At 44.6% G+C, this 26531-nt stretch overlaps 1 protein-coding gene across 2 annotated transcripts in view; it reads left to right on the top strand.

Moving 5' to 3' along the window:
- Positions 1-25562, top strand: part of TFAP4 (transcription factor AP-4) — a 47933-nt gene extending 22371 nt beyond the window's left edge. Inside the window, exons 2-7 of one of the 2 annotated variants that reach the window (XM_069210462.1) lie at positions 3497-3662; positions 4233-4331; positions 4852-5025; positions 6912-7043; positions 16416-16583; positions 24591-25562. In XM_069210462.1, coding sequence (XP_069066563.1) covers positions 3497-3662; positions 4233-4331; positions 4852-5025; positions 6912-7043; positions 16416-16583; positions 24591-24785 — 934 coding nt within the window. In that variant the 3' untranslated portion in view covers positions 24786-25562. The remainder of the gene's footprint in view (positions 1-3496; positions 3663-4232; positions 4332-4851; positions 5026-6911; positions 7044-16415; positions 16584-24590) is intronic. The other variant, XM_069210463.1, reaches the window with a different exon arrangement.
- Positions 25563-26531: the final 969 nt, after the last annotated feature.

The raw sequence follows: 26531 nt of genomic DNA, 5'->3' as shown, positions 1-26531 counted from the left end.
AGTGTAATTACCAAGCTTGACCAGTGCACAATGGTGACTCTGTCCCTTTGCGGTGTCTTTTCTGGTTTCTGCAACATCCTCCTCTCCTGTGATTAGGCGTCAGTCTGGCTACCGCCACTGGGTGGCGAAGCAACACCTTTGCTTACGCAGTATCTGCACCTTTACTGGCTCCATATTTTCCCAGTCGTGCTGCTCACATTTCTTTTTTCACATTGAGCCTTGGACTCATCCATTATATTCCTTCCTCGTCGACCATCCACCTTCCTATCCTGTTTCCCCGTTTTGTGAGCCTGGCCTCCTCCGCCTTCCCCCTATGGCAAAGGCTGACTGTCTTTAGGGGAGATTGGCTCCAACCTTGTTCCCTCTCTCCTCCTACACTGGGCTTTGTTTGCACATGGCATGCAATGTAATTTTTCACTGGCCCGCTCATTGCAGTCTGGTTCTCCTGGGACGTGGTGGCCCGCCATTGTTTGTCTGCCTCTGCAGTCCTAGGCATGCAAAATGGACAGTTGTGTCTCTCTGAGCCGTCTTCTCCACTCTGCCATATATCTGGGTGAAGCTCTGAAGATATCGTGTGTGCTTTTGAGGTGTGGGGAGCGTGCAGGACTTTGGTCGTGTTCCCTCTCTCTGAGGATGTCATTGCTGCATAGGGCTCTAACTTTCTTGCACCTTAATGGAGCTTTGTCGTTCCCATGCTCACTGGATAATTTCTCGTGATCCACTATACTGAACAATCCCCTTCTTCCTAAGAAGGTGCTGCAAACGGTGTGGCATTTTCATGTGCCTACCAGTGGTGGCTGGATTTTCCTCCTAACCAGATGTTGCGGGTTTCAGTCCCTGGCGTCATTTCTTTAAGGTCCACAGTGACCATTTGATTGGGGGAGTGGGAGTTGTGTATTTGCTACTTGTGAGCTCTGGAGCCTATATTCCTGGGGGGGGGGGGGGAGGCCTATCGGTGGAGAAGGAGAATACCGTGGTGGGTTTGGGCTCCAGTGACCTGATGTCGGCTGGAGAGGGGTTGGCTGTGTGTCCTGTGGTCTGTGCAGGAGATGTGCACAAAGTGTATGCACAGGGAGGACATGTCGGGTTGCGCTTTGCCAGTGCAATCCCTCAGTTGAAGGATAGGTCTGGCTGATGCTACTTGAGCATGCCAACATTGGACTATCGGTGTTCTGAGATCTTTTAAATATATACTTACGTTTTGATGTCCTTTTTCTTACCTGCCTAAAAATACTTTTTGCCAGAATATGAAGGCAGACTTCAGTAAATTAAATAGGATGAAATGGTGAAAGGAGAGGGGGGGGATGGGCGAGTGAAAGAAAAATGAATGGAAGGAACGGGGTAAGTGTGATTAACAAGTACACAAGAGTGAAGGGAATGAGTATGAGTGAAAGGAGAGTGACTGAGTAGAGTAAAAGGAGTACCAGTGACCAGTCTGATTGCGCCCTCTCTGCCCCTCGTTGGATCCTGGTTGACACAGACGTAAGGGGGGCTGCTACTATGGGACGGCCTTCAGCTATCTACCCCCGGTATTCTCCCGTCTGAGATGGGGCTCTGCAAAACGACAGCCCGGGGGCAGGGGTCTAGGACGCTCCCTCCCAGCTCTTGGTCCCTCGGGTCTGGCTCTCTTGTCTTTGACTCGCTGTCAAAGGGGGAAACGGATAACTGCTTATTTACGATTTATTAACGTATTGTAACATCTGTGTAAGGGTAGACTCTGTTGTTCCTGGGAGGGCTGCAAATAACACTGTTGTTTAAGACTGCCTCTAATGAGTTGGTCCTCTGTCTCTCCCAGTTACTATGGAGTACTCATGTTTTGGTTTAAGGGCACATATGCGTCTGTTCTTTCTATCTCATTTGCCCCTTGCTTAGACGCGGTGCCTTTAGGCGCACTGTGCTTCCAACTGGTAGTTCAAACCTCGTGCATCTCACCCAACCTGTCCCATATAAATACAAACGCTGTTAGAGCCGTGCACTCCGAAGGACGCCGAGGACCAAGATAAAAAAAATCGAACGCTTCTCTGCCTTGCTAGGGATAGTCGGTGTTTTGTATTTTATATATAATAATTCAACCGGGCAAAGCAGAAAATAACTTTTTAGGCCATGTGCGGCTTTTTAAGCGCTATATAAATAATATGTAACATAAATGTCACCTCGGAATCCATTCATTTAACTGGAAGCACTTTTCTGCCTAGCAGTTCTTGTGTGTGTCGTGTGTGGTTTTTTTTTTTTTTTTTTTTTTTTTCTTTCTTTCTTTTTTTTTTAAGTTTACTGCCAGAGGTTCAGATTATAGGGGCAGTACGCTAAAAATGAAATACCACTCGTATAGTTTCATATGCACTTAGCTTTTTTTAATGTCCACCATTTAGACTACACGTTCCGAAATTTTCATGGATATTTTTTTCTCCATACCACGTGAAATTAAAGAGGTTTGGTGACTAGTGCACACATCGGACCTTTTTCCTCAAATGAGTACGGCTGTGTGTTTGTAGTATCTAAGTCCCAGTGCAGCACACGGGCGCCATCTTGTGGTCTTTTTGTGTACTGCAGAATCTGCGTTTTGAGAGAGCACGGAATTCATCTTTAGGATGAACTCAATAAAACGGTCTCATGTGCATTTTTCCTTGCAGTCTTTGGAGCCCTCAGTTTTGCCTCGATTTTTATTTGTAGTGCTAGGCCCTCTGCTTCGCTGTAGGTGAAGTGTGTGTCTGGGGGCTAAGGGGGGGTTTACGACCCCTGCACATGCTTAGAGTTCACAATTTACATGGAGTACTTCTCCAAACGTCAAAGTCACACATGCCATGTTAAATACATTAAATACAATTAAGATCAGCTCTAGCTTTTTTGGGCAAAGCATGTTGGGTTCTGGGCCTTGTCAATTTTGATTTTCACATAAGCAGGGTAAGTGCGGCCTGCTAAAAATCCAGGTGTGTCTGGAGAGTGATACCTATGGCATGTTGCCATTTGTTGTTCTTGCTGTATTTTAAAAGGGTGGTGCTTGCCTTTCTGAATATGACAAGTTAGAGTTGGTTATTTTGGGCTACAGGTGATGCTGATTAATCCCTCCATTATTCTTACTACTGCTACTACATACTCGATGCACTCTCCCTGCTATAGGAGTGATGGCCTCAGTCTTGAGTTACCTGGTCTTCTCGTGTTTGTTTTGTTTCAGCCGCTATATGTGGCGCTTAGAAATAATGTTCCTTTGTCTGAGCTTGAATTTTTATGACTCCCATTGAGGCCTTTCTACTGTCACTGGCGCCACATAGACGACTACTTTCACGTGGTGTTACTTTCCCTTGCGTTCTTTGCTTGCAAAATGACTTGCTTCAACCAAGTTTAACTCTGAAACCTTATCATTACTTCATGTCTTTAGGAAATGGGAGATGGGTTGTGACGTCATTATTTTTTTTTTATGTCTTGCGTGCAACTCGTAAGCATTATACATCAACGTTGTCCAACCAACCCGTATCTCTTGCATCTTGTGTTCTTTCAGCCTCGCCAACATCCCTTTAACGCCAGAAACCCAGCGGGACCAGGAGCGTCGGATAAGGCGGGAGATTGCCAACAGCAACGAGAGGAGGCGCATGCAGAGCATCAACGCTGGTTTCCAGTCTCTGAAAACACTCATTCCACACACAGACGGAGAGAAGCTCAGCAAGGTAAGAGCACGAGTCTGCTAAGAGTTGCAAAAAAGTGCACATGGACAAATGCAGGAGGCTGTATTTTTGGCAAAGTTCAGCAGGGTGAGTAGGTTAGAGTGAAAATAAAGCAGATTGGTGGGGGGGGGGGGGGGGGGAGGGGGAGTCCTAGAGCTTGGTAAAAGGCACAGCAAGTTGAAAGTGGGTGGGAATAGGCACCGTCTCAAAATAGTTTAGTTTATTCCATTAAAACTGCTGTGACCTTGTAGAATCCAGCAAGTGGTGCTGGTTAAACCCTACCCAGTTCCAAAGTAAAGGACGCCATTTTCTTACAATGCTGACCGCCCAAGCTGCTCTGTTTTAGTTCTTGAGAAGCTTAAATCAACTTGTTTGGCTTGATGTGCATTTGTAGGGGAACTGAGTCATTGACTGTAAATTGCACCTTTGTTGGTGGAACCTCGGAGTCCCACTCCTATGCCCTAGGACCAGTAACCCGGTAGGGTAGAGATGGCGTGGAGTTATCATGAATAAATGGGGGACTCTCCAAATGAGGCCCTCGATGGTAACATGATGTTCTCTGGCTTTTCCCAGGCGGCGATTCTTCAGCAGACAGCTGAATACATCTTCTCACTAGAGCAGGAGAAGACGCGGTTATTGCAGCAGAATACGCAGCTGAAGAGATTTATCCAGGTACATTGACGGACTGCGCTGCTTGTCTGCCTCACATCTGACTCTGCTTTGTGTCCTGTCAGTCGCCCCCACGCTTCCACCTGATTTCACCCATGTTTTCTTGTCATTGGAGCATGTGCCTTTTTCTACATTCAGTTTGTCTGCTTTCGTTTGCTTACCCTTGGTTCTGTTTCATTCATGTCTGTATTTGTTTGCCTTTTGTGTATTATTTTGGGCGACTCTAGTCTCGCCCCCACTCTGGCTGAATTTTCTGTCCTGATGTATATCTAACCTTACATTGACCTTTCTGCTGTAAGATTTTGAAAATTGGCAGAACTGTAATTTTGTGAAACTAGTGCACACCCCCTACATACTTAAATCTCATATTTAGGCGCACTCTCCATCCTGTGGGCACTAAGTAGCAAATGATTTGGTCTTCACTCTGTTGTGGTGATTATCGCTCTGTTCATCTGGATCCTAACCTTGCTGGCATTTTACTGTGCTCACCGCTGAGCTGACTTGTCTTTTTCTTTATTTTTAGCAAGAATTCAGCGGCTCGTCGCCAAAGAGGCGGCGAGCAGAAGACAAGGATGAGGGCATCGGGTCCCCTGACATATGGGAGGATGAGAAGGCAGAAGATCTGAGGAGGGAAATGTTCGAACTGCGGCAGAAGCTGGACAAAGAGCGTTCGGTTCGCATGATGCTGGAGGAACAGGTGAATGCTAAGGCGTTGTCATGGGGGGGGTAGGATCTCTTGATATAGGGAGTGTTATGTGGCACGTGCTTGCTAGCCTTCATGTGCGTTAGCTGTATGTAAGATTGGGACCTTGTAGTTCCCCATGAATGTGACCGAATTGGGGCACGATGCGAGTAAGCACTCTTGAAGACTGGCTTACTTTCTGAGCACCTGTGCATATAGGCTGTACAAAATACATTTTAGTGAATCATGCTCTAGTTATGCTTTGAAAACCAACCGGGGGCAATGTTATGCAAAATAGTGCAGGTAGAAATTGCCCAATTCCTCCACCGTGAATCCCTGAACTTGCGACTGCACGTTTGAGAGCACAGCATTGAAAGACAGACTAGCAGTTTGCAACTGACATCCTGCATTTAATGCAGAGGGCGTGGTTGGACTTGAAGGAGCATGTGGGTGCAGTGTGTCAGACACGGTCTGTTGCAGTGGCATACCTTAAATTTGTGAAACCCTAGAACTCCAGTTCCCTCTCCCAGGCAGCCCCCTTGGTGGAAGAGGAGGTCACACTCTTTCACTTCTAGGTGGTGCACAACACGTGCACCTTCTGACTGCTTGTTTGTCCCTGTGCCTTTGTTGGTAATACGGTTGAGACACTGGTGTTCTCTTTAGCATGGGGGTCACAACCCCACTGATATGAGGGAACACCTCCTTTGGGATTGTGTGAGTGCATAATATGGACCTGTGCAGTTTCTTCTGTAACATGGATGCCACAAGGCACACACAACGGGTGCAAATGTTTGTTTTGTCCCCTTGTGCACTTGAATACTCTGGCCTTGGGTATCTTGATTACACAAACTCTTGGGTTTGTTTGTCATTGTCTTGATCTCTCTTCCTCAGAGTAGCAACGGTTGGATATGTATTAGAGGTTCTTCTTGCTGGGTATGCATGTATAGTTATGTTGAGAATGGAGCCAACAGGTATAGAAAAGTTTTTATTTTATTTTTATTTTGTATACCTTTTAAGTGGTAGCTCAGTGTCAATTTGGGTGTGGACTGTTCTACGTGGGCGAGGGCTTGTGGTAATGAAGACTACACTACCTTAAGTAATCAGATCATTGGTGCTTAGACACTGGAAAACAAATGCTGCATACGTTTGATGTGCAGATAGTCATGGTTTGACCTTGGTCTGTCATGGATGCCTGTAAATCATGATACAGACGGGATAGAAACTGTTGGGAAAGAGGACCTAAATTGTCTGACATGGGGTATTGTACATCCCGAGGTGGAACAGGGTGCGCAGCCTCTCTCCATTTGAGCTTCATCTTTATACAGCAACTGGATCTTAAAACCACGATTGTTTGAAAGACCACTTAATCCGTATGTTGAAGGACTGCATCATTTAAGACCATCTTGTGCCTCTGACCTATTACCTTCTGCTTTGGTTCAGTGTAGGTTGCTCCACCCGTATCATTTGCAAACTTTGTTGCATGTGTCTGGTGGATGGCTGGAAAGAAGAGAATGAGTTTGCGAAGTGGCTATGATTTCAATTACCTGACACTGACCCTGTCCTGTGTTATTCTGTTGGTTCTAATATTGATTTCAGGAATGGTAAACAAAGGGGATTCTTGGTGTGTTCTTTCTTGGGATCCTTTGGTCCTGGAAAACCGCAGTCTGCAACTCGCTCATCTGTCTGGGGCAGGATATAATCCTCTTTGTGCTGTGGACTTTGACTAACTCTTCAGCGGTTATTTCCTCATCCAATGCCTTATCTGTGTATTGTTGTTTCACACTCCGTTTGCAAGACCATCCATACCTGTTTTTGTTCATTGATACCTTGCCCTGGCACAGGATGAGTTCCTTCCGGAGACCAATAGTGTGGGCTTCTTTCTTTCTCTGGCTGTCTGGCAGGTGCGCTTCCTGGATGCTCACATGTACCCTGAGAAGTTGAAGGAGATGGCCCAGGAAGTCAAGATGGAGGAGCAGCCAGTGCGACTACTGCACCAGGAGACTGCAGATCCCGGGCAGCAGATGCACACACAGGTAAGTTTCTGTTTGCTGAAATTGAGGTAGGCGTGCTGAATCCAAAAGTCGTCTTTAAGGGAATTTGACTCCACCTTTCCAGAAATTAAATCCTAGATTTAATCATTGTCTAAGGTTTGGATGGTGCCCCCCCCCCCTACACCTTTCTGGTAGAGTTCATTCCAAGATCTCTTTGCTTCATGGGTAGTACAGGAAGAGCTGCACCTGAATTTCTGGCCTCAGTACGTTGCATCTCAGAAGGTCGCTCTTCGTATAGTAATTCATATTTCTAGGATATCCGATTGATATGATGCTAAAAACCTTAGGCGCTCTATATATCAGCCTCGCCTGCACAAATACATAAGCTTTTCAGAAAGTATGTTTTTTCATGTTATCTCTAATCCTTTATTTGGAAAGCACACGTGGCGTGCCATTGCAGTTTATTTTTGAGAAACATTTTGTTATCCAGCATTGTTCATATTGATACAGCAAAATTAAATCGTGCTTCAAAATTGATGGTGCTTTTTATACTGCTGTAGAAACAACTAGGTACGTATTGCTGGTTTTGAGGGCGGCAGATCCTCAGTTGTCAGTATGAACTATACTCTGAAGGTAGACACCAGTGATGTCATTTCAGCTAATCACAGTACAGCATTAAAGGACTATATAGCGCCCAAATGTCCTAGAAATTCACCAAGACAGTCGGTGGGTTTGTCATGTTGGGGAAAGTGTTTCCCAGCATGTTATGGTCACCTGATGTTTTAAATCGTACTCCAACTATTAGTACAATAGTTTATACTCTAGTAAGCCTTTGACGTAAAACCTGACATTCTTCCAATATAACTACATTGTACTAATGTGTATGTCATGCTGTCTATCGAGTGTTGCTTTGGAACATTATATGTGTCAGTAGGTTTGAAGTTCTGAAGACCTGAGCATCAAGTATATGCTTTGCTGACCTTTTCCCAAATAAGATTCCCCAAGGGCCTTCATCAAACACGCCTTGGAGGCATTGAGAGGATGCTGTGGTCCAGCTTTGATATTGAACATAGTGGGTGGCTTGAGCACACAGAAGTAAAACTGGTGACTGAAGTTCTGGGCATATCCTCTGTGGAACGGATAGACTGTAAGAGTAGGCCAGAGAGGGTGTAGATGACCCACTTCCAGCGGTGGCTCCTCTGCTAAGGTGGAGGAACGTCGCCTCACTGGATTTAAAAAAAAAAAAAAAGGAAAAATAAAATGATAATGTATGCTACGTTGTCATTTTATTTTTCCTTCGAGTAAGGGCTGTGCTGGAGGGAAGGGGCTGGAGAAGTGCTATGCACCACAGTGTGCCCATGTCTGTTTGGCCGGCCAAACAGACACATGCACTTTGCATGTTCTCTACCCGGCTGTATTGCACAGCTGAGTGGAGAACAAGGCTGCTCAGACTGTTCACAGTGCTGCTGTCATACTGGTGACAGCAGCGTTGTGATTGGTTGGGCGCCTGTTTGCACCCGGGACCCGGACGAGGAAGGAGGGGAGACAAACGTGTATTCCCCTTGAAGGTAAGAGTTTATTTTTTTTTATTTTATTTTTTATTATTATTATAATATATATATTTTTTTTTTTTTCAACAACCTTCATCCTGCCCCACCACCCCCTTTCAGTGCAGCCCCCACTGCACACTTCCCTCATAGGTCTCAGGATGTGAATCTGGGCACGTGGGTCCACAGGCTGCACTCGCACTGAGAGCGTCTGAAAGAATGGTGGGTTCCTGACCCAGGTCTTAACTCCCGCACCACACAGTTAGTGGGAAATTTAATTGGATGGACAGTGAGTTGAAGGTTTTGCTCTTTAACACTTACAACTATAATTTAATAGCAAAAAGGCTACGAGAGAAAATTAGATTCATGAGTTTGATGTTCTCATAGCCACTACTTGACTTCAGTGCACTGAGCTGGATGAGGCCATGCTGCTGCTGAAGAAAGATAAAGAAGGAGCAATGAATGAAATAGTGGCTCGCCAGGTGTGAGTCTGACCGCATAGCAGCTACTCAGTGTTGAGACCACACCTCTTCAATATTTGCAAAATGTGAAAAGTGTTTTTTTTTTTTTTTTTTTTTTAAAGCAATATAAATAAAAGAGAGAGACGCAATCCTTGCTGTACACAGTGGGTGGAAATGAGGAGAACCTGGGTAGGATGACCCCGTTCAGAGGAAATGGTTGACTTAAGCATGGCTGATGCCTGTTTGGAGAAGACACCACGCACAAATGGAAAGAGCAGTAATGTCCTAAGTAGGTTTGGCGCCGTGTACTTTGGCATAAAGGGCCTACAGCCCACTAGTGTTAGTGGTCTATATAAGAGCGATGCACCGCCGTGAGGGAAACTTATTAGTGAATGCAACCATTGAGGACGCAAGTAATACCAGCGGAAAGAGGGTGAGCTCCACTAACACGGGAGCTTCTATCAGCAAAGTGGCTAGCCACATCAAGTGAAATCGGCAAACAACAATTTCAGCAGATATTGGGGGGGGGGTGAGGAATTTTTGGGGGTTGGGTTCGGGGGTAGATGGATTGCTGTTGTTCCTCTGTTTCCACTAGATTTAAAAAAAAAAAAAAAAACATCAGATAAGTCCGGATCTCAGGCGCTGATTGGGATAAAACCGAACTGTAAACCCGGATCTTTTAAAAGGATGAACGGGATTATATATAAAATTATTTCACCGCGGAATGCCTGATCGATTCATATGGTAAAAATGTAATCTGCAGACATTTCGAAGGAGGGATGCGGTGTAATTGGAAGGCCCTATGGCAGGTGTTGGACTGGGTACACTACAAACCCTGTGCCGGGGAACTTGTTGAAGCAGCCAAAGTTGAGTTGCCAGGATCGTCAGTTTTCGCAGTTATAGTGGTCACCATGCGGGTCGCTACTTAGCCTAGAGTGGCAGTGGAAGAAAGTAGGGTCAGTTGGCATTTAGGCGAACTGGCTGGGGGAATTGAATCCTATCAAAACATAAGATCCCTGCCATATCCTAAAGACCTTGCCTTCCCACCCGCTTCCTTTGCTAGGACAGTCAGGGGGGAGGAGGCTACAGCTTTCCGATCTGGATGCTTCAGCACTCCTTTCTGAATGCACACCATATCTTTGAGCTGCTGTAATGATCCCATGCTGTATGTACACGCCTCCCAGAATAATTGTGAAGAATATGACTGCCCCAGCAAGATGCAGAACTGTCTGTAGGATTAGATGGCGACCTCTGATGTACCATGTGCCCTCCAGAGAGTTGGTGGCAAGAACCAGTGTAGCAAGGCACCCTATCTCGCCCGCAAATGCTTCTGCTAAAACACCTGAAGTAGCAAGAGTCTCGACTATTATTATTTCCTTTTCTTCTTCTCTCATTACACCGTCCACACCTTTTCGGAAGCGTGAGTACCACTCTTAAGAGACCGCCATCGCATTAGCAAACTTAAATCCTTGCACTGATGAAGTGGGTATGATGGGTCTTGCAATAACGGAGGTACTCGGAGCCGTGTATGCAGAATGTTTCTTAATGCAAAATAGTTATAAATTATGATGAAGCTAGCACGGGGTACCTACATAGAAGTAGTTCCATATGACCAATTCCACTATTCATATTCTTCCCGCGCTATAATTGCCACTTTTGGTTTACAGTCCGGACGTGCAAACGGTGAAGCCAGCTACAGTTTCGACTACTAACACAACCCTGCGACCTCTTGCGCGTAATGAAAGTTCGGCCCACTAAGCATTTCAGAATCCATCTCCAGTGTCGACGCTGTTTTTCTTTTTTTTTTTTTTCATCCTTTGAAACGATTTCGTACGTAGCTTCATTTTTCTTCATTTAGCCTTGCGTGCAGTCAGACTGTGCGTGTTTATTTTATTTTTTTCATCACCGCAGTTCCCCTTTTTACGTTTCTCTGTTATAATCGAGACTGTCGGCGGATGTAAACACGATTTTAAACGTAATTTCCAATACTATCGCGAGGTGGCACTGTTCACCCACGTGACTGTAGAGTTCGCCACTAAACTTACCCACGCTACTTATGAAACTTGAGTTAAACATATAAGGATAATGTGTTCATCGACAGAGTTGACCAGAAAATTATAGTTTAGTCCACTCATCACGGCGGTGTAACCCGGCGGTGCCTAGGGCTGCGCGTATTTTGGTGGGTGTGTGTGTTGTTGTTTTTTTTTTTTTTTTGTATGTAGCACACACACTGTTAAAATGTATGATTGTAGCAAAGCGGCTTACATTTGCACTGACTATATCAGACGTCCCAGCTGTGTGACTGGGTTCCGTTGTATGTCAGTAGAGCAGGTCTGTATGTAGCCACCCTTCGCTATTTGGGGCAGCCTCATTTTTTGGCTGTTTCTGTATTTAGTGAATTGTTTATGCTTCTGGGATGCTGGATTTGTTTTATCATGGCTGCACGAGGGAGTCTTAGCATGTGGTATGTGACATATCATTGGCAAGTGAAACTGTCCCTTTCAGTACGAGGATACTTTATCTGCATGCCGCAGCGTAGTGCAGGGATCTCTTCGTGACCCATCTCTAAGTTTACGTCCTCAGCATGCAGAATTTCCTGCCGCCCTGTCATAAACAAAAATTCAGATGTGCTCAGAATCAAATTATTATATTATATCGAGAATGGGGATTTCTTAGGGCGCACCACTTCTTCTGTCTTATTTCGCACTGAAACATTTCATGACCTCCATGCCCAAGAATTTTAATAATGGTGGTCTTTGTCGGTCTTAAGAAGAAGTATTTACTGTAGCATTTTCGAAGCAGTACCGATGCCATGAACAGAGCAGCCACGAGAAGCTGTAGCCAACAGCACTGAAAAGACAGGAAGCTGCTTAGTGCCTGACCACAAGCCCGCGTCCCTGTACCCACTGGATGTCTTGAGGAAGCAAGCCCAGGGTACCCTTTTCAGTCCGAGCAGAAGCTGCAGCCTCTCGTGCTGGCTCAGGCTGTGAATGCTGCATGTCTTTCTGTCGTTTAGAGACCTGTGTGGAACACAAGGAGGGGGCACCTTGACCAATTGTGTGCAGCAACGTAGAGGCACAAAGACGACGGTGCACATGAACAAGAAAGGTGAGGGCGGTTCATCATTGCAGTCTTGTGCTTCACCCCATAAGTTTCCCCTACAGATCCCCCTTTGAAGCAAACTGCGTGTTTCCAGTTTTGTTATCACTTCACCTACTGCCATCCTCTGCAGAGATGGTTCTACCACTGGCCTGAGAGCTCATATCGCTTCTTTGTAGTGTTATGCCTTGAGATGCTCCTTGATTCTGGTCTTCTTTTAGACGAGTCCCCTGGCCTTAGTGCCAATCATGGCTTCAGGCTAGACTTTTATTAGGATCCCCTTGTATTGGGAAGCGTTTTGCAGTTATCTCTCCGGTTCAGCTAGGTGTGGTAACTTTGGCCTATTTGTTGACGTGTGAACTTCATGCACTTCACATAAAGGAGTGGCACTTGCCACGTGATAGGAAGTCTGGGAGAGTTTAAATCCACCACTTAAACAATTTCTGCTTGTCTCATCGTGTTTGGTGCAGAATGTGGCTAGCTTTGCATGCTCCCTTGCTATAAGTAGGTTGAAGCGAAGACTGGCTTGTTTGAGACTGTCACCTGGGGGTGTTTCTCGGTTTTTGAATCTCCTCTCTAGTGCAAATGCGTGCTTTTTGTCTTGGCTCACAATCACAAGTGAGCTAAAGGAACAGCATGTTTTTTGAGGGTTGGCTGGCAAAAAGGACCCTTCGCCCTGTCCCTAAAATGTCAAGCTGTATTCAGGTGACCTCACAACCCCCACCCCCCCAAACGTCAATGAAATTTCCCGCCGCTTGCTGCTAGCCACAATGACTGGTCTAAAATGGAGAAAAAAACGAAGTACACTTTTTATTGACATCTAAATATGTGCATACTTTGAAATTATGCAATATTAACTTTAAAGCAAAACCCGCTCTTTAATTTCAAATTCTTTAGCAGAAGTACTTCTAGAAGAGTGTTTGGTTCCCCTGCAGATGAGGAATGTGTGTTTTCCCCCCCTTGTTTTGAGCCATTATTGTAATGGAGTAAGGGAGATCTCTGCCGGAGAGCTGGTTCGAGTCCACATAGTCCTGGCCCGTTCATATACCTCCATTTATATATTTAAAAAAATAATATATATATATATATATGTGCCCGATGATTTTAATTTTTGATTTGTGTTTTTGTGTTCTAAAAGAAGTAATTTAGCTTGGTTAGACATTGCTAATTTGAGCCGTTGTGGTGGTGTGTGTGGTGTGTTGTTGTGTTTTTTTTTTTTTTTGGACAACATTTTTAAAAATGGCAGATGTGTTGCAGTGAAGATGTAATATTTCGGGAACCATGAGACCTATATACTTAATTTTTGGTGTCAAAACAGGTTTTGGGGTCAAGTAGTCTTTAGAGACAGAAAATATCTACTCAGAGCAACCCGTCCACCATTTTCCAAAATAGCAGCTCCATAATGATGATTTAACCATCATATTGGTAATTTATTTTATTACCGTTTTTGTTTCAAAATTTCCGTTGATTAAAATTACTAAACATGAGTGAAGCAGGTGGTAGCAGAGGATCTTTACTTCCTGACAGAGTGTTGCTAAATACAAAATCTGAGGACTCTCAACAAAGAAAAATGTATTATATGCCAAACTAATCCAAAAGAAAAGCTAACATCTACTTTGGCTGGAAAGAGGAGTTTGTGAACTTTGTCTTGCCGTATTTTTAAACGATTGAAACTGATGGGTGAAGAGGGATCAAATATTTTATCATTGTAACAAGTGCTACAAGTCATATACAATGGACAGAAGCCTGGAAACAATTGTCAAAAAATAACAGAAACCGGTGAATTACAACAAGAATCAGTCTTCTGAGAAAGTGACCACAACCAAACCCAATGCCCATCCACTTAGAAGATCGATGGCTACCCATTGTCCACCGCCAGCAACTGATTAAAAAGCAGAGGATCTTCAATGTGTTAACTGTGGTTTAGCCAGAACAAGGGGCAAATAGTAGCTGATTAAAACATCAAACCATTGAAGCACTTGGGGGGGGGCGGGGGGGGGGGGGAGGCTGATTAAAACAGCGAGGTGAATGTACTTGCAGCAGATTTGTATGCATGCCTAAATTTGGAAGTATGAATTTAGTGAGCTCCCAACAGCAACATAACCGCCAGCCTTCAGTTATGTTTGCGCTCTTTGAAAAATCAAATGGAGTTTTAAAGGCACTTTTGAGTGCTGGCTAAGGGTTCACACTCAGTAGGGGAGGGGGGAGGGAGGAGAACCTTTCACCAAAAAAGTTATATTTTAAAAGGTGTCCTCATTGAAAACTGCTGTTGTTGACTGTCTCAATTTGTGAATGGTCAAGATTTAATCCATGCAAAATTTCAGAGGTCGTTCAGACTGTACAGATATCAGTCGGTGTGCACCCTGCAAGAACTGCACATTCTTTGACCGTTATCTTGACCTATCTATCACAGACTATGAGAGACTCCGACAAATGTCTAAAAGTGGAATAGTTGACCTTGCCAGCATCAAAAATTCGACATCTTTACCTTTGCATCTCAAGATAACTTGGATTTCTTAACTCGCCAAAACATTGCTGATGCTTTAGAGAACACCGAATTTCCAATTATTGCATGTAGCATGATTGTCAATGAGGGGCTGGTGCCTGCAGAGATGTATTCAAAAGGTATGGGCCATACTGTTCAAGAACTTAACAGCAAATTGGAGGAAGCCGACCTTCGTGTTGTGCCACATGTTGAGTGGGCTGTTCTAAATGAGTCATTGTACTGTCAAATGACATGTTATTATTGTGCTACTTACATTTGTTGCAATGTTCATAGGATTGTCAGAGTTATGGATTCTTTATGGAACAGGCAAGAAAAGACACTTAATCCTGCGTCATGTTCTGTATAAGAAACGTGACCCAGAGTTGCTGAGTGTTTGTTATCAAGGCACATATTGTTACGGGTGATGACACTGAGCAAAATTGGAACACAGCAAATCCTTTAAGAAACTTCACAGTTTAAGCAGTTAAAGATCCAAGCTGAGACAGAAGAAGAATGTGACTTTAAAGTTGTAGAAAAATACCTTTTGCGTGTGTGGGAAAACAAGTTCTGCCTGTCACACTTTTGATGATCTTCAGTACAGTGAGTTCAAGCAATCAGTCCCACTATGTGACCTTCCACTATCCTCATAATCTGTCCGTGGACACATTAAAAGAGCATTCTACTTGATCAGAAGATGTGTAAACATTTTGGATCATGATTATGTAGAGCAAGATCCGTGTGATTGCGGTTGGGAAGATATTGATGGGGTGCTAAAACCTACAACATTTCTAAAGCCTCTACCCAAGATCTTACATGTAGTTGCACAACCTGTGCCACAAAAAGATATCCCGGTCGATCCACTCTTCTCAAATGTTCAACATTCTGTAAATGTTCCACATGCGATTGCCGGAACAAAGTGAACTATTAAAATGTGTCTAAAACAGGAGTTATAAACATTTGTTTTCATATTCTGATCATAAGCATTGTTTGGTGTACACATAAAAGGATTGAAAACCATTACTTGTTTCATTTCTATATATATGTCTCTTCTTCCTCTATTATAGCTGCCATTTTGGAAAATGGCAGAAGGGTTGCTCTGAGGAGTTATTTTCTGTCTCTAAGACTGCTTGACACAAAAACCTATGATTTGACACCAAAATGAAGTATATAGGTCTCCTGGTCCCTGAAATATTACATAATTTGTGCAACAGATCTGTCATTTTTAAAAATGTCACCCAGAAGAATTTGGCCTGCTCAGCTATGTCTGCCTTAGTTAAATTACTTCTCTAATGATCCAAAAACATAAATCAAAAATGAAAATCTCCGGACAACCAATGTTTTTACGGAGGTATATTGGGGGTGCCGGGATTAACACAGAGGGTTGACTACAATGGGAAGGTTTTTTTTTATTTATTGTTTTTTAAAAATATCCCTTAGTTCTTTCTAATGACACCCAGCAAGTTTCCCTGCTATATGCATTACTGCCCATCCCATGTTAGGCCAGGCCCGATGCTGTGGTGAAGCTCCTCTGTTGCATGTAAAAATTAAGATGTCTCAAAAGCTCCGAAGCGGAAGGAGAATTTTAGTGACTGGTGGAATGGGATTTAGAGAATGGGACAGCCCTTTGTCAGTTTGGACCCAGTCTGGTTTGGCACTGTCTGATTGTTTAGGTTCTTTCCTGCAACTTGTAGTTTACTTCATTTAACACCTCATGTACCATATCTATCTGCGCTAGTGGATGGACTAATATTGGTTGTTTGACCAAGTGCTTGCATGTGAAAAAAAATCAAATGATCTTTAACAGCATTTTCTTGTCTTGCAGCTTCTGTCGGTTAACATTCCACCTGCTCCCACTCATCACCCAACGGTGATTGTTCCAGCCCCTGCTCTGTCTCTACCTTCGCATCACGTCAATGTGGTAACCATGGGGCCTCCATCTGTGATCAACACCGTGTCCACGTCCAGGCACAACCTGGACACCATTGTGCAGGTGAGCACCAGAAATGCAGGGGTGGAGGAGCCATAGGCCATTTTGGTTTGAAAACATAAATAGGTTAGCAGTGTCTGATCCAAATAAATCTAGTCTGCCAGCGAACAGCAGAAGATGCGGTTTCTTAATCTTAGCACAACTTAAGTGTAATATATATATATATTTTTTTTTCCTGAATTCCACCTGACACAGCTCTTTGCAATTAATAATTTTCTTGGTCAATCATGGAAATTTCTCAAGGAAAGAAGGATGTTCTACGCCAGTACATGAGGAGCAATACATTTAGGTAACTAGTGACTGAATACTTTCTTGTACCCGGGCGGGCAGTAATTAAGCCAGTGCTTAATTTGTGCTTGTTGTTCCCGGTGCTGAGCAACAGCACTTATTTTTGAGGGCCGGTGCTTAGTCTTCTGCCTCAAGCATTTGCTGCGAGCAAAACACACATATGGAAAAGACCGAGGAAGAGAAAAACGAAAAAACGTCACAAAGGAAGAAAGCAGAAAGCTGCAAGAGTGAGCTCAAGGGGCAGGTAGTGGCTGTAAATGGATTGGAGAGGCCTGAGATGGCTTCTGGATTACACCGCGTCAGTAATCTGTGCTCGGACATTTAACTGCAGCAGCCGCGTGTTTAAGAGGCGGGCATTGGGCACCGGCACCTTTTTTTATTTACAAATTAAGCACTGAGTTAAGTGTTCCCTTCCAGTGGTCGACCATGGAGAGCTCCAATATAAAAATGCACAGTTCACACAGTCATTAAGTTTCTCTGTCCAGTCTGACCAGTTCGTAATTTTATGGGAGTGCTAACGGAATATAAGGGCGAGCTGTCACATTCAGTAAAGTTTCAGTGGGAAAAAAAAAATTGGTTGGGAGAGAAGCAGGATAAAAGGTCCCCAGTTTCTGTAGAATGTTTGGGCATAGACCTAATGTTGTGCAGAAGGGCTTTACGCTTCTGGGACTGGCTGGCAGACACATGCCGGGCCACGCCAGTGGCTACCGAGGGATCCACAGCAGGGGGTGGATAGACCACCATGTAAGAGCCTTCCTCTTCAAGGGCCCAAGGCCTAGTAGGGGTATCGAAGCAGGAAAACCTGCAGGCCCCACAGGAAACTAAGCCTTCCAAACCAGATGGATGGAAAAAGATACAGCAAGTTACCTGTATAACAAAACTAAGGGAACTATCTTTTTAATGTGGAGGAGTGCTGTAGCAGAATAGTGCACTCTCTGAAGGGCTCACCTCACTTTCGAAAAAAAGTAGGGGTCCTGGCACAGGATTGGGGCAGACGGGCTTGTCTGTGCTGTGCCAGTAGCGCCCTGCTGCATGCGTCTGTGTCAGCCTAAATAGGCGTTCCCCACTGCACGAATAACAACTGGAGCACTAACCTCTAAAAAATGAGGTTTGCACGGCAAATCAGGAAGAGAGGCAAATGGGAGTCTCTCTGTCTCTGTCTCTGTCTCTCTCTCTCTCTCTGCCTCTCTCTCTCTCTCTCTCTCTCTCTGCCTCTGCCTCTCTCTCCCTCTCCCTCCTGCACAATCGGCCAGTCTGTGATGGACTGGAGAGCAACATGAAGGAATAAAACCTGATTGGGTGTGAAACGAATAGTAACTCCCTCCCAAAGAGCAGTGCCGTGAACAAAGGTCGGGGAGTCGAACGCCTAGCTAGCCACAGCTAAAATATAGGCATCCCTACTAAGAACAATTAAGACCACATTAGTGCAAACAAAAACAAAGTATTAAAATCAGTTGTAGTTTGCCCAAGGAGCCTGCTATCTGTTATCACTGACAAACTGCTATTAAACATCTAGGTTTAATACTTTACTTGGGCAGCAAACACAGCTCCCCCCCCCCCCCCCCAAAAATCTTCATCGTTGCTGTTACATGAGCCAAAAAAAGTGCACTGTTTGAGAACAGAAGTAGGTGCCATGAACCACCCGTTTTACCCACACTAGCCATAAAGTAGTGGTCCTGTTTTCTTGGATGGAGGTTCATGCTTTATCTATGACCCATGGGGAACTGCTTAAGTAATGGGATCTTCCAAACCTAGGCAGTTACAGCCTAATGGGGCAAACTGATCCAATAAAAAGTGGACCCCTTTGGTTTGAGGGTATCCACTCCTCGGCATTCAGGCCAGAAGTGCGACTCCTGTAGAATTTACTTTTCTGCACAATAATACAGTAATACCTTTTATTCTTTTTTGTTCTTACTGATACTTCCTTTCCTAAGCTCTTTAAATATTCAGACTTTTAACCTGCAGAATACAGCAGATGTCTGCTGCTGCCAGTGTTAACTTTTCAGCCATCTTGTGGACACAGTTTTTCTGCATGATGTTTCCTGTGGTAGGGGGATCAGCATGACAAATCTGTCTCCTTGGTTGCTTCGGTGTTAGTTTTCCAAATTTATTGGCTATTCATGTTGGTAATGCCCTGAAGCTAGTTTCCCCTCTGTGACACGTTGCATTTGGGATGGCCGCATCATTGTGGTTTGTCAACATTTACCCCACCCCCCAACAGGTCATTGACCCAGCACTGCATGGTAACTGGTAGCAGTGTGGATTAAGAGGAAATTTAGATGGAGTATTCTGCGTGTTTCCTGGTTGTGTACACAGAATCGTCTTCAAAATGTGAGCGTCTGTAACTGATTCGCCATCTTAATTGCAGTGTGTGACACACACAAGTTGGACCGTACAAACTCTTTAGTGTTGGATATCAAAAGCATGCAGTGACATGGGTGTCCTCACATTGGGTGCCGCTCGCCTTGAGTTTACATGCTGAGACGCAGTTTATAGTTTAGCCGATTATATGTGGGAGGGCTGGCAGATCCTCTTCCTGTTAGATGATCTTGGGAAGGGTGAAGCCACCTCCACTTTAGCTGATCTTGGAGAAGGTCTTAAGGGTTATATGTGTAGTAAATGCTAAATCCAGCCCCAGCACTTTCCTGTCAGTTAGATCAGGACCAGTGGCACATCTATTTATTCGAAAACGTTAAATTTCTTTCGAAAAATGAAGAATTTGCCTAAGACCATGACCAAAAAACAAGAGAAAAAGGGGGCCCTTTCTTTCTTTCTCTTCCCCCCCCCCCCCCCCCCCCCCCCCCCCCTTTCACCACCACCACCACCCATGGGGTTGGAGAATGAAGACAGGTAGGGGTCATGGAGAACACCTGCTTTAAATTCTGCCCCAGCCGCCCCAACAGTTTGCCCAGAGACTCCCATGAGGTCTGCAATCTCTGTCTCCTCAAGAATCATCGACAGAGGCCTGACACCATCTGGTTGAGAGAACACCAACATTTCGGACACAACAGACCCATCGTTGTCCAAACAGACCAGTGCCTACTCTCAACACAAAACAAAAAGTGCTTGAGGTCGAATACAAAAAGATAAGGCTTGATGCCAAAATGGCTGCTCTCCAACAATGTAAGAAGGAGTTTCACAAATCCCTCAAGGTGTTTAGAATTCTTACTAAGCCTTCGATGTAGTCCCAAGGCTGAGGACTGAGAGTCTGCTCTGGAGACCCTAGCAACACGGGAACCTCACAAAGAGGAGGAGGATGAGGAAGAGTTCTGCAAACTCGAGGGGGGGGGGGGGGGCAACGGGGTTCTATGAGTCGTGACAAGACCTCAACGCAGACTCCCCAAAAGGAATAGATCACTATCTTTTGAGACTAAACCACAGATCATCTAGACCTTTATGCGATTGACAACAATCTCATAAAGAGGGCTGCTAAATACTATGGAGTCCAGTTAGAGGAGGAAAAATGACTTTTGCTTCCTTCTAAAGAACATTGATGCCCTCTAACAAGAGGAACTTGTATTGCTCATGCTACCAAGCATACCTGACCAAGGTAAGGAGGCATTCAGGGAGCCAGCCACTACATAACTATCAGCAAGAGTAGAGAAAGTACAAGCCATCTACTTGGGACCCTACGTAATTCCAGGGAAACGCCCTTGTGACCTCAATTGTGATGACCACAAGGGAAAGAAATAACACATCTGCAGGCCCACTGCCTAAAAAGGAGAGCAAAAGACGTGACCTAGTGGGCAGGAAAATAGAGAGAGACTGCAACCTAGTGGCGGACTGCGAACTCCAACACCCTACTGAACAGATATGAACGCCAGCAGTGGGATGAGATGGAGTCCTTCATGCAACAACTGGCAGAGGAATATAAGAAAATAGCCAAGGCTGTGATGCAGGAAGGAAAAAACTTTGCAAACACCTGGTTGAAGTCAGCATTAGTTGCTGCAGACACTCCCAGCAGGCACATGTGCAAGGGCACTACACTAAAGTGCCATGCTTGGCTCTGTGTGTCCGGCTTTAAACCAGAGGTTCAGAACTCTCATCAATATACCCTTCACCAGAGATGTCCTGTTCGGCCAGGCAGTCAAGGAGTCCTTGCAACAACTTAAAAAGGACAATGAAACAGCTAAGGCAATGGGGCTGTACAATACTGAGGTGCATTCAGAGGATACATTGCCCGAAGACTCATGGGCAGAGCGCCTTTATCATTGGGACAGCAGCACCCGCAAGGAAGCTCTCACCGTGCCACACAGCAGACCAAGTATCAGCAGTTGCAACATGCTACTTGACAGTCCTTTTGTGTACATGGGAAGGGAAGAGGACCAGCTGTCAAAGGAGGATCAACAAGCAAGTGACACCCCCATCAACACCGGCCGCCCACATAACACCAGTGGGAGGCAGAATAAGAACTGTGGCGCGTTAAACATCCATAAAAGTGCCTCACCGCAGTTGCAGCACACTCGAGAAGACTTGGGTATCCATGTATACTCATACTTAGACGATTGGCTAGTAAAGACACTATCAAAACGGAAATGTTACAAGGATATCTAAACAGTAATCATAAAGCTACAACGTCCGGGTTTCTCAATACACCACAAAAAAGGAAAAGGTGTTTCTGGGAGCGACCCTATACGTAAGGACAGCATGACCATGTCCTGTTCAGAAGAGGGTACAGGCTATCCGAGACCAAATTTGCCTATACCTGGAGGGGCAGTCTGACCGTAAGGACAGTCATGAAACTAATGGGTATGATGGCGTTATGTATACCGCTCATAACACATGCAACACTGCACATGCAACCTTTCCAGGAATGGATCTGCAAGAAATGGTTGCACACCGCTGGAGGTTGGGATGATCTAGTGGTTGTCACAGTAGAGATACAAAAGGAAACGCAATGGTGGAATCAAAGTGTGAAAGTAGGGAGGCCATTCGAGACACCAACTCCAATGGTGACCATCACAACTGATGCAGCCCACAAGGGTTGGGGAGCACACACAGACAACCTGAAGGTTCTGGGACAATGAAACGACAGATACACAAACATAAAAACGACCTGGAAATGAAAACAGTTTTCCTAGCTCTCAATGCATTCCAAACTCATCAGAGGTCAAACTGTACTAATACAAACGGAGAACACAAAACAATGTTCTACCTCAACAAACTGGGCAGAGTGAAGTCATTCACCCTGAGCAAAGTAGCCCAAGAGATATGGCCATGGGCAGCACCACAGAAGAACACACTGCCAACAGTCCACCTACCAGGAAAAGAAAACAGAGGCGGGAAAAACTAATCAGACAAAGCAGCTTCCACGAATGGGAACTAAAACAGGCACGTGAGAAATTATTCAAGGCATGGGGAAAAACAGAAATAGACCTGTTCGCAACAGCAAAGAGTGCAAAATGCCAATGCTTTGATTCCAGGTTTCAATACCTCCAATCAGAGAGGAAATGCCCTGTCAAAGTGGTCAAGGAGATTTGCTTATGCCTTTCCTCCAATACCCATGATACTGAAGGTGCTGGAAAAGACCAGGCAACCAGGGACACATCTCATCCTCACTGCACCACAGTGGGACAGACAAACCTGGTCTCTGACCGTTTAGAATGTCCAGGGGACAAAGGATGACAATCAAAGCAGAACCAGATCTGCTAACAATACAGGAGGGGAAAGTGTACCACACAGAGCCAGCAACACTCAGACGTTCGACCTGACTCCTGAATACTGAGAATTTGGACATGTCAAACTGCTGCCTAGAACACTGGATATCCTTAAGGAAGCAAGAAGGGCTACTACACAAAAATGCTACACAGCAAAATGGGGAAGATACGTTCACTGGGGCTCGATCAACAAATATTTGGAGACCGGGATAAAACCGGAAACTGTGTTAATGTACCTCAACTGACAGCTGTAGTAGCCTACACCAGGGACACTTCAGGTAACATATTGTTCACATCCCCACTGGAGGAGAGATTCTTAGAAGGAGCAAAAAAAATTGCTCTGACAATATCCGTTCCAGCACCATTGTGGAACCTAAATACTGTGCTAACGCCGTTAATGACCAAGTCCTTCGAACCTATGCACAAGACCAGTTTAAAATTATTAAAGCTCAGCACAGTGTTCCTAATTGCAATCACATTGCTATGCAGAGTGAGCGAATTGCAAGCATTAACAATCCAGGAACCATTCCTGCAAATACACAAGAACAAAGTGGTACTCGGAACTAACCCATAGTTTATACCAAAGGTGATAACCCAGATTCATGTTAACCAAAGAATTCAGCTACCGTCCTCCTTCAAAGAACCGAAGACAGACAGAAAGAGCCTTACACATGTTTGATGTAAGGAGGACTTTAATGTATTATCTGCAAGAAAACAAAATGTTTTGTAAAGGAAATCTGTTTGTCTAATTTGCCAAAGCAAACGGGTTCCCCAGTAACCAAGGGAACAGTTTAAAGCTGGATTGTGGCAGCTGTACTGACTTGGTATTCTAGGGCAGGATTACACTGCTCACATGCCCAAGAGCCCACTCAACACTGAAAAAGGGCGAAACACTGATGTTTATAGCAAAGGTACGAATGGAGCTAATTTGCACAGCAGCAACACAGGCATCACCACACACTTTCACTAAACATTATTGAGTGGATATCCAAATGAACAAGGAAGCACTGGTGGGGTCAGAGTACTTCACCTGTTTTCTGACACTTCCGCATTTCATCTCAGCCATCCCATGGGGGGGATACTGCTAAATAACCAAATGCACAGCATGTGAATCCAGGAAAGGATTTATGCTGCAAACCGCAATAGTTACTTACCAATAGAAGTAGTTTTGCAGCTTGAACATTTTTTTTGGATTCACATGCTACCCTCTTACCTCCCCGGAAATGGAAGATGATGCAATCAGGTGGGAACACGAAGGATGTATACCAAAGAAAAAGGTATCCGAAGAAGATGACTGTGCACAGGAACATTCTGAAGTCGCGCAAAACACAAAAAATAAAAACCAATACAAAAAGGAAAGACCATTCCACACCCAGCCACTATAAGGCGGAATGGTGCACAGCATGTGATCCCAGAAAAATCTTCAAGCTGAAAAACATCTCCTACTGGTAAGTAACCATTTTAGTTTTCTACTGTCTTCTGAAGTGTATATCCTCAGGTTGCTTCTAATGCTGGCTAGTACTGAGTTTCCAGAGTTTGGTGGCTTGTACTGAGAAAGCAGTGCTTCCTATAGGTTCTTTTATGGTAAAGTGGTATAATAAGTGATTCAGGCCTGGAACATAGTGTTCTATTTTGTTTTGTATTGCTTGAATTTAAATTGTATGCTCTTGGGACAATGCAGTGTCTTGAACATTGCACTTCTAGCTTTAGGTAGCCCTTGGAGCGATGCAGGACTGGAGCCATGCATTCTCTTGGGTGAAGGAGAATAAGCCTTGCACCGGCATTCTGAATGAGTGTTAAGTTGCATATGATGAATGCGGGTGAGCCAAGGTATAGGCTGTTGGCACAGTCAATATTGTAGATTACAAGCGTGAGGATTGTTTGCAGTTTGTTGGTATGCTACCATCATTTGAAGAGTCTAGACCTACCTGTTCGTCTATGTATCTCATGGGAAAATAATTCTTGCATTCTGATGCCTTTTTTTTTTTAATCCATTGTGAAGATTTGTAAGAGATTTTAGATCTTGTTCAGCGGAAGTGAGCATGTTCTCATTTTCTCTACTTAGGCAATCCAGCACATAGAAGGAACACACGAGAGCCAGCAGCTGGAGGAGGAGCAGCGCCGGGCAGTCATTGTTAACCCAAGCTGGCCGTGTTCAGAGAATGTCGCCGACACCGACACTGCCTCCGACACGGAGTGTGATGACAGCGATGCAGAACATAGCAAGGATGATGCATTCGGGGATGGTGAGCTCCCCTGACAGCAGGATGATGTACTGCGTGGGAGATCGTGGAGCAAGGGACGGGTGGATACTCTCCTGCTCTCCACCCTCCCACATCTCAAATATGCCGAACATTTGAAAACAAAATCTGTAAGATTTTGGGTCTCTTTTATGACCTGACCAATACTGTAAGTCAAGGGAGAGTGCACCAACCGGCGTTGCCTGCAGTGTGTGAAAACGCACAATAAGGAGAGGGACTTGCTGGAACTTCAGATGGTGACGAGCCTACATGATGCTAACACTAGTGCGGTGGCAGAAAAGAAAAGCTCTGAAAGTGGCATTTCCAAATGAAATAGGAACTATAAATTCCCCCATGTTATCCACCTTCCTCACCCCTACCTTTACCCCAATGTTGTCCTCTTAAGCACTTAAGCCGTTCTTTGTGGGGTATTATGTAGGTCTGGAAAATGGCGTTTGGTGTCCTGTGGTCCTAACCTCCATCCGTTCCCGTCAACAACCTGCGCCCACCCCCGTGCCCCCCCGATAGCCCAAGCCCAATTATCAGTCACCCCACTCTCTCTGTTCGGTCCCTTGTTTGAAGTGTGCGCAGTGCCCGCCTTCGGCAAGCTCCCATTCACATCCACAATTTGTCTCTTGTTCTGTTTATTTTCTGTTTTTTTACGATTTTTCAAAGTCTGGTCTGTATTAAGGAGCTGTTATATTTTGTAAAGAAAGTGACAAACAAAAAAAAATACCAGTGAGGCCTTGGTGCCTTTGTAAAGAAACAAAATAAAGTTTGTACTTTGTTTTTTAGAACTCCCTGGTGTGGTATGAATTGATCTAGTGCAAGTTGCCTTTTTAGAGTGCCCGCCAGCATAGAGATTTTAAAGCCATTGGAAGCTGTGTAGTTTTCCAGCAGAGCAGTGCTCTTATCTTGACGAAAGAAACATGAAAGCACACTGTGAAAGCCACTGCCAACTTGCTGTGATACGAGGTACCTGCCAAGCTTGCGTGCTTCGTATACTGGGAGAGGTTATTCCTAGTGTGTTCAATGGTCAATGCGATACCTGCTGTTGATGAAAAGACCAAGGTCTCATTCAGTGGGAAACGTATCTGCTGTTAAGTTAGAGCAGCTGGCAACGGGGTTTCAAGGCTCATCTTGATATTCTCAAGAATACCTATATTTCATTTGTTGCTGCAGGTGTGCAATATTATCAGTCATATGGTTGGCTTATAGTCACCTGTTTAGCTAACATGAAGCTCTTTAACTCGTGGAGCAATCATGGTAGCTGCAGTAAACACTTGGTGTTCACACCTACACTGGCCTCCAAGTCCCATCAAGGACCACTGTCCCTTGGAGAACAGTAATTCTTGTTTATTGTGCATGGAGACAGCAACATTTTCAACAAACAAGTTGTCAATGTTTTATTGTACTCTAAAGGCATATTCTGTTTGGGTGCTTATTTTAAGGCGCTAAGATAGTGATTGTTGGGACATTGCAGAATCTGCTTAATTGGCCTCCTGTAAAGTAGAAGGAAACTCCGTAGATGACCTAGCACAGAGGTTAATTAACTTTTGAATTTTGTAGCCCCCCTTCCTTTGTGTGACATTAGACAGTGCCCCCAGATGTTCCTGTGCGTAGTCGCCATCTTTGTGTTAGTTTTTGCTTTCTTCTTTAGTATACTGTCTCCTTTTTCTTTTGTGTTCTTCAGGTGTTCCTCAACCACACACCAATGTCTCACTGAGAAAAGAGTGTTTAAGTGTAGGTATATTGCTTGCTGAGCA

This window comes from Pleurodeles waltl, chromosome 10, assembly GCF_031143425.1.
Source record: "Pleurodeles waltl isolate 20211129_DDA chromosome 10, aPleWal1.hap1.20221129, whole genome shotgun sequence".
In the NCBI taxonomy this organism is placed as follows: domain Eukaryota; kingdom Metazoa; phylum Chordata; class Amphibia; order Caudata; family Salamandridae; genus Pleurodeles; species Pleurodeles waltl.
This window is presented reverse-complemented; position numbering and strand designations above follow the sequence as displayed.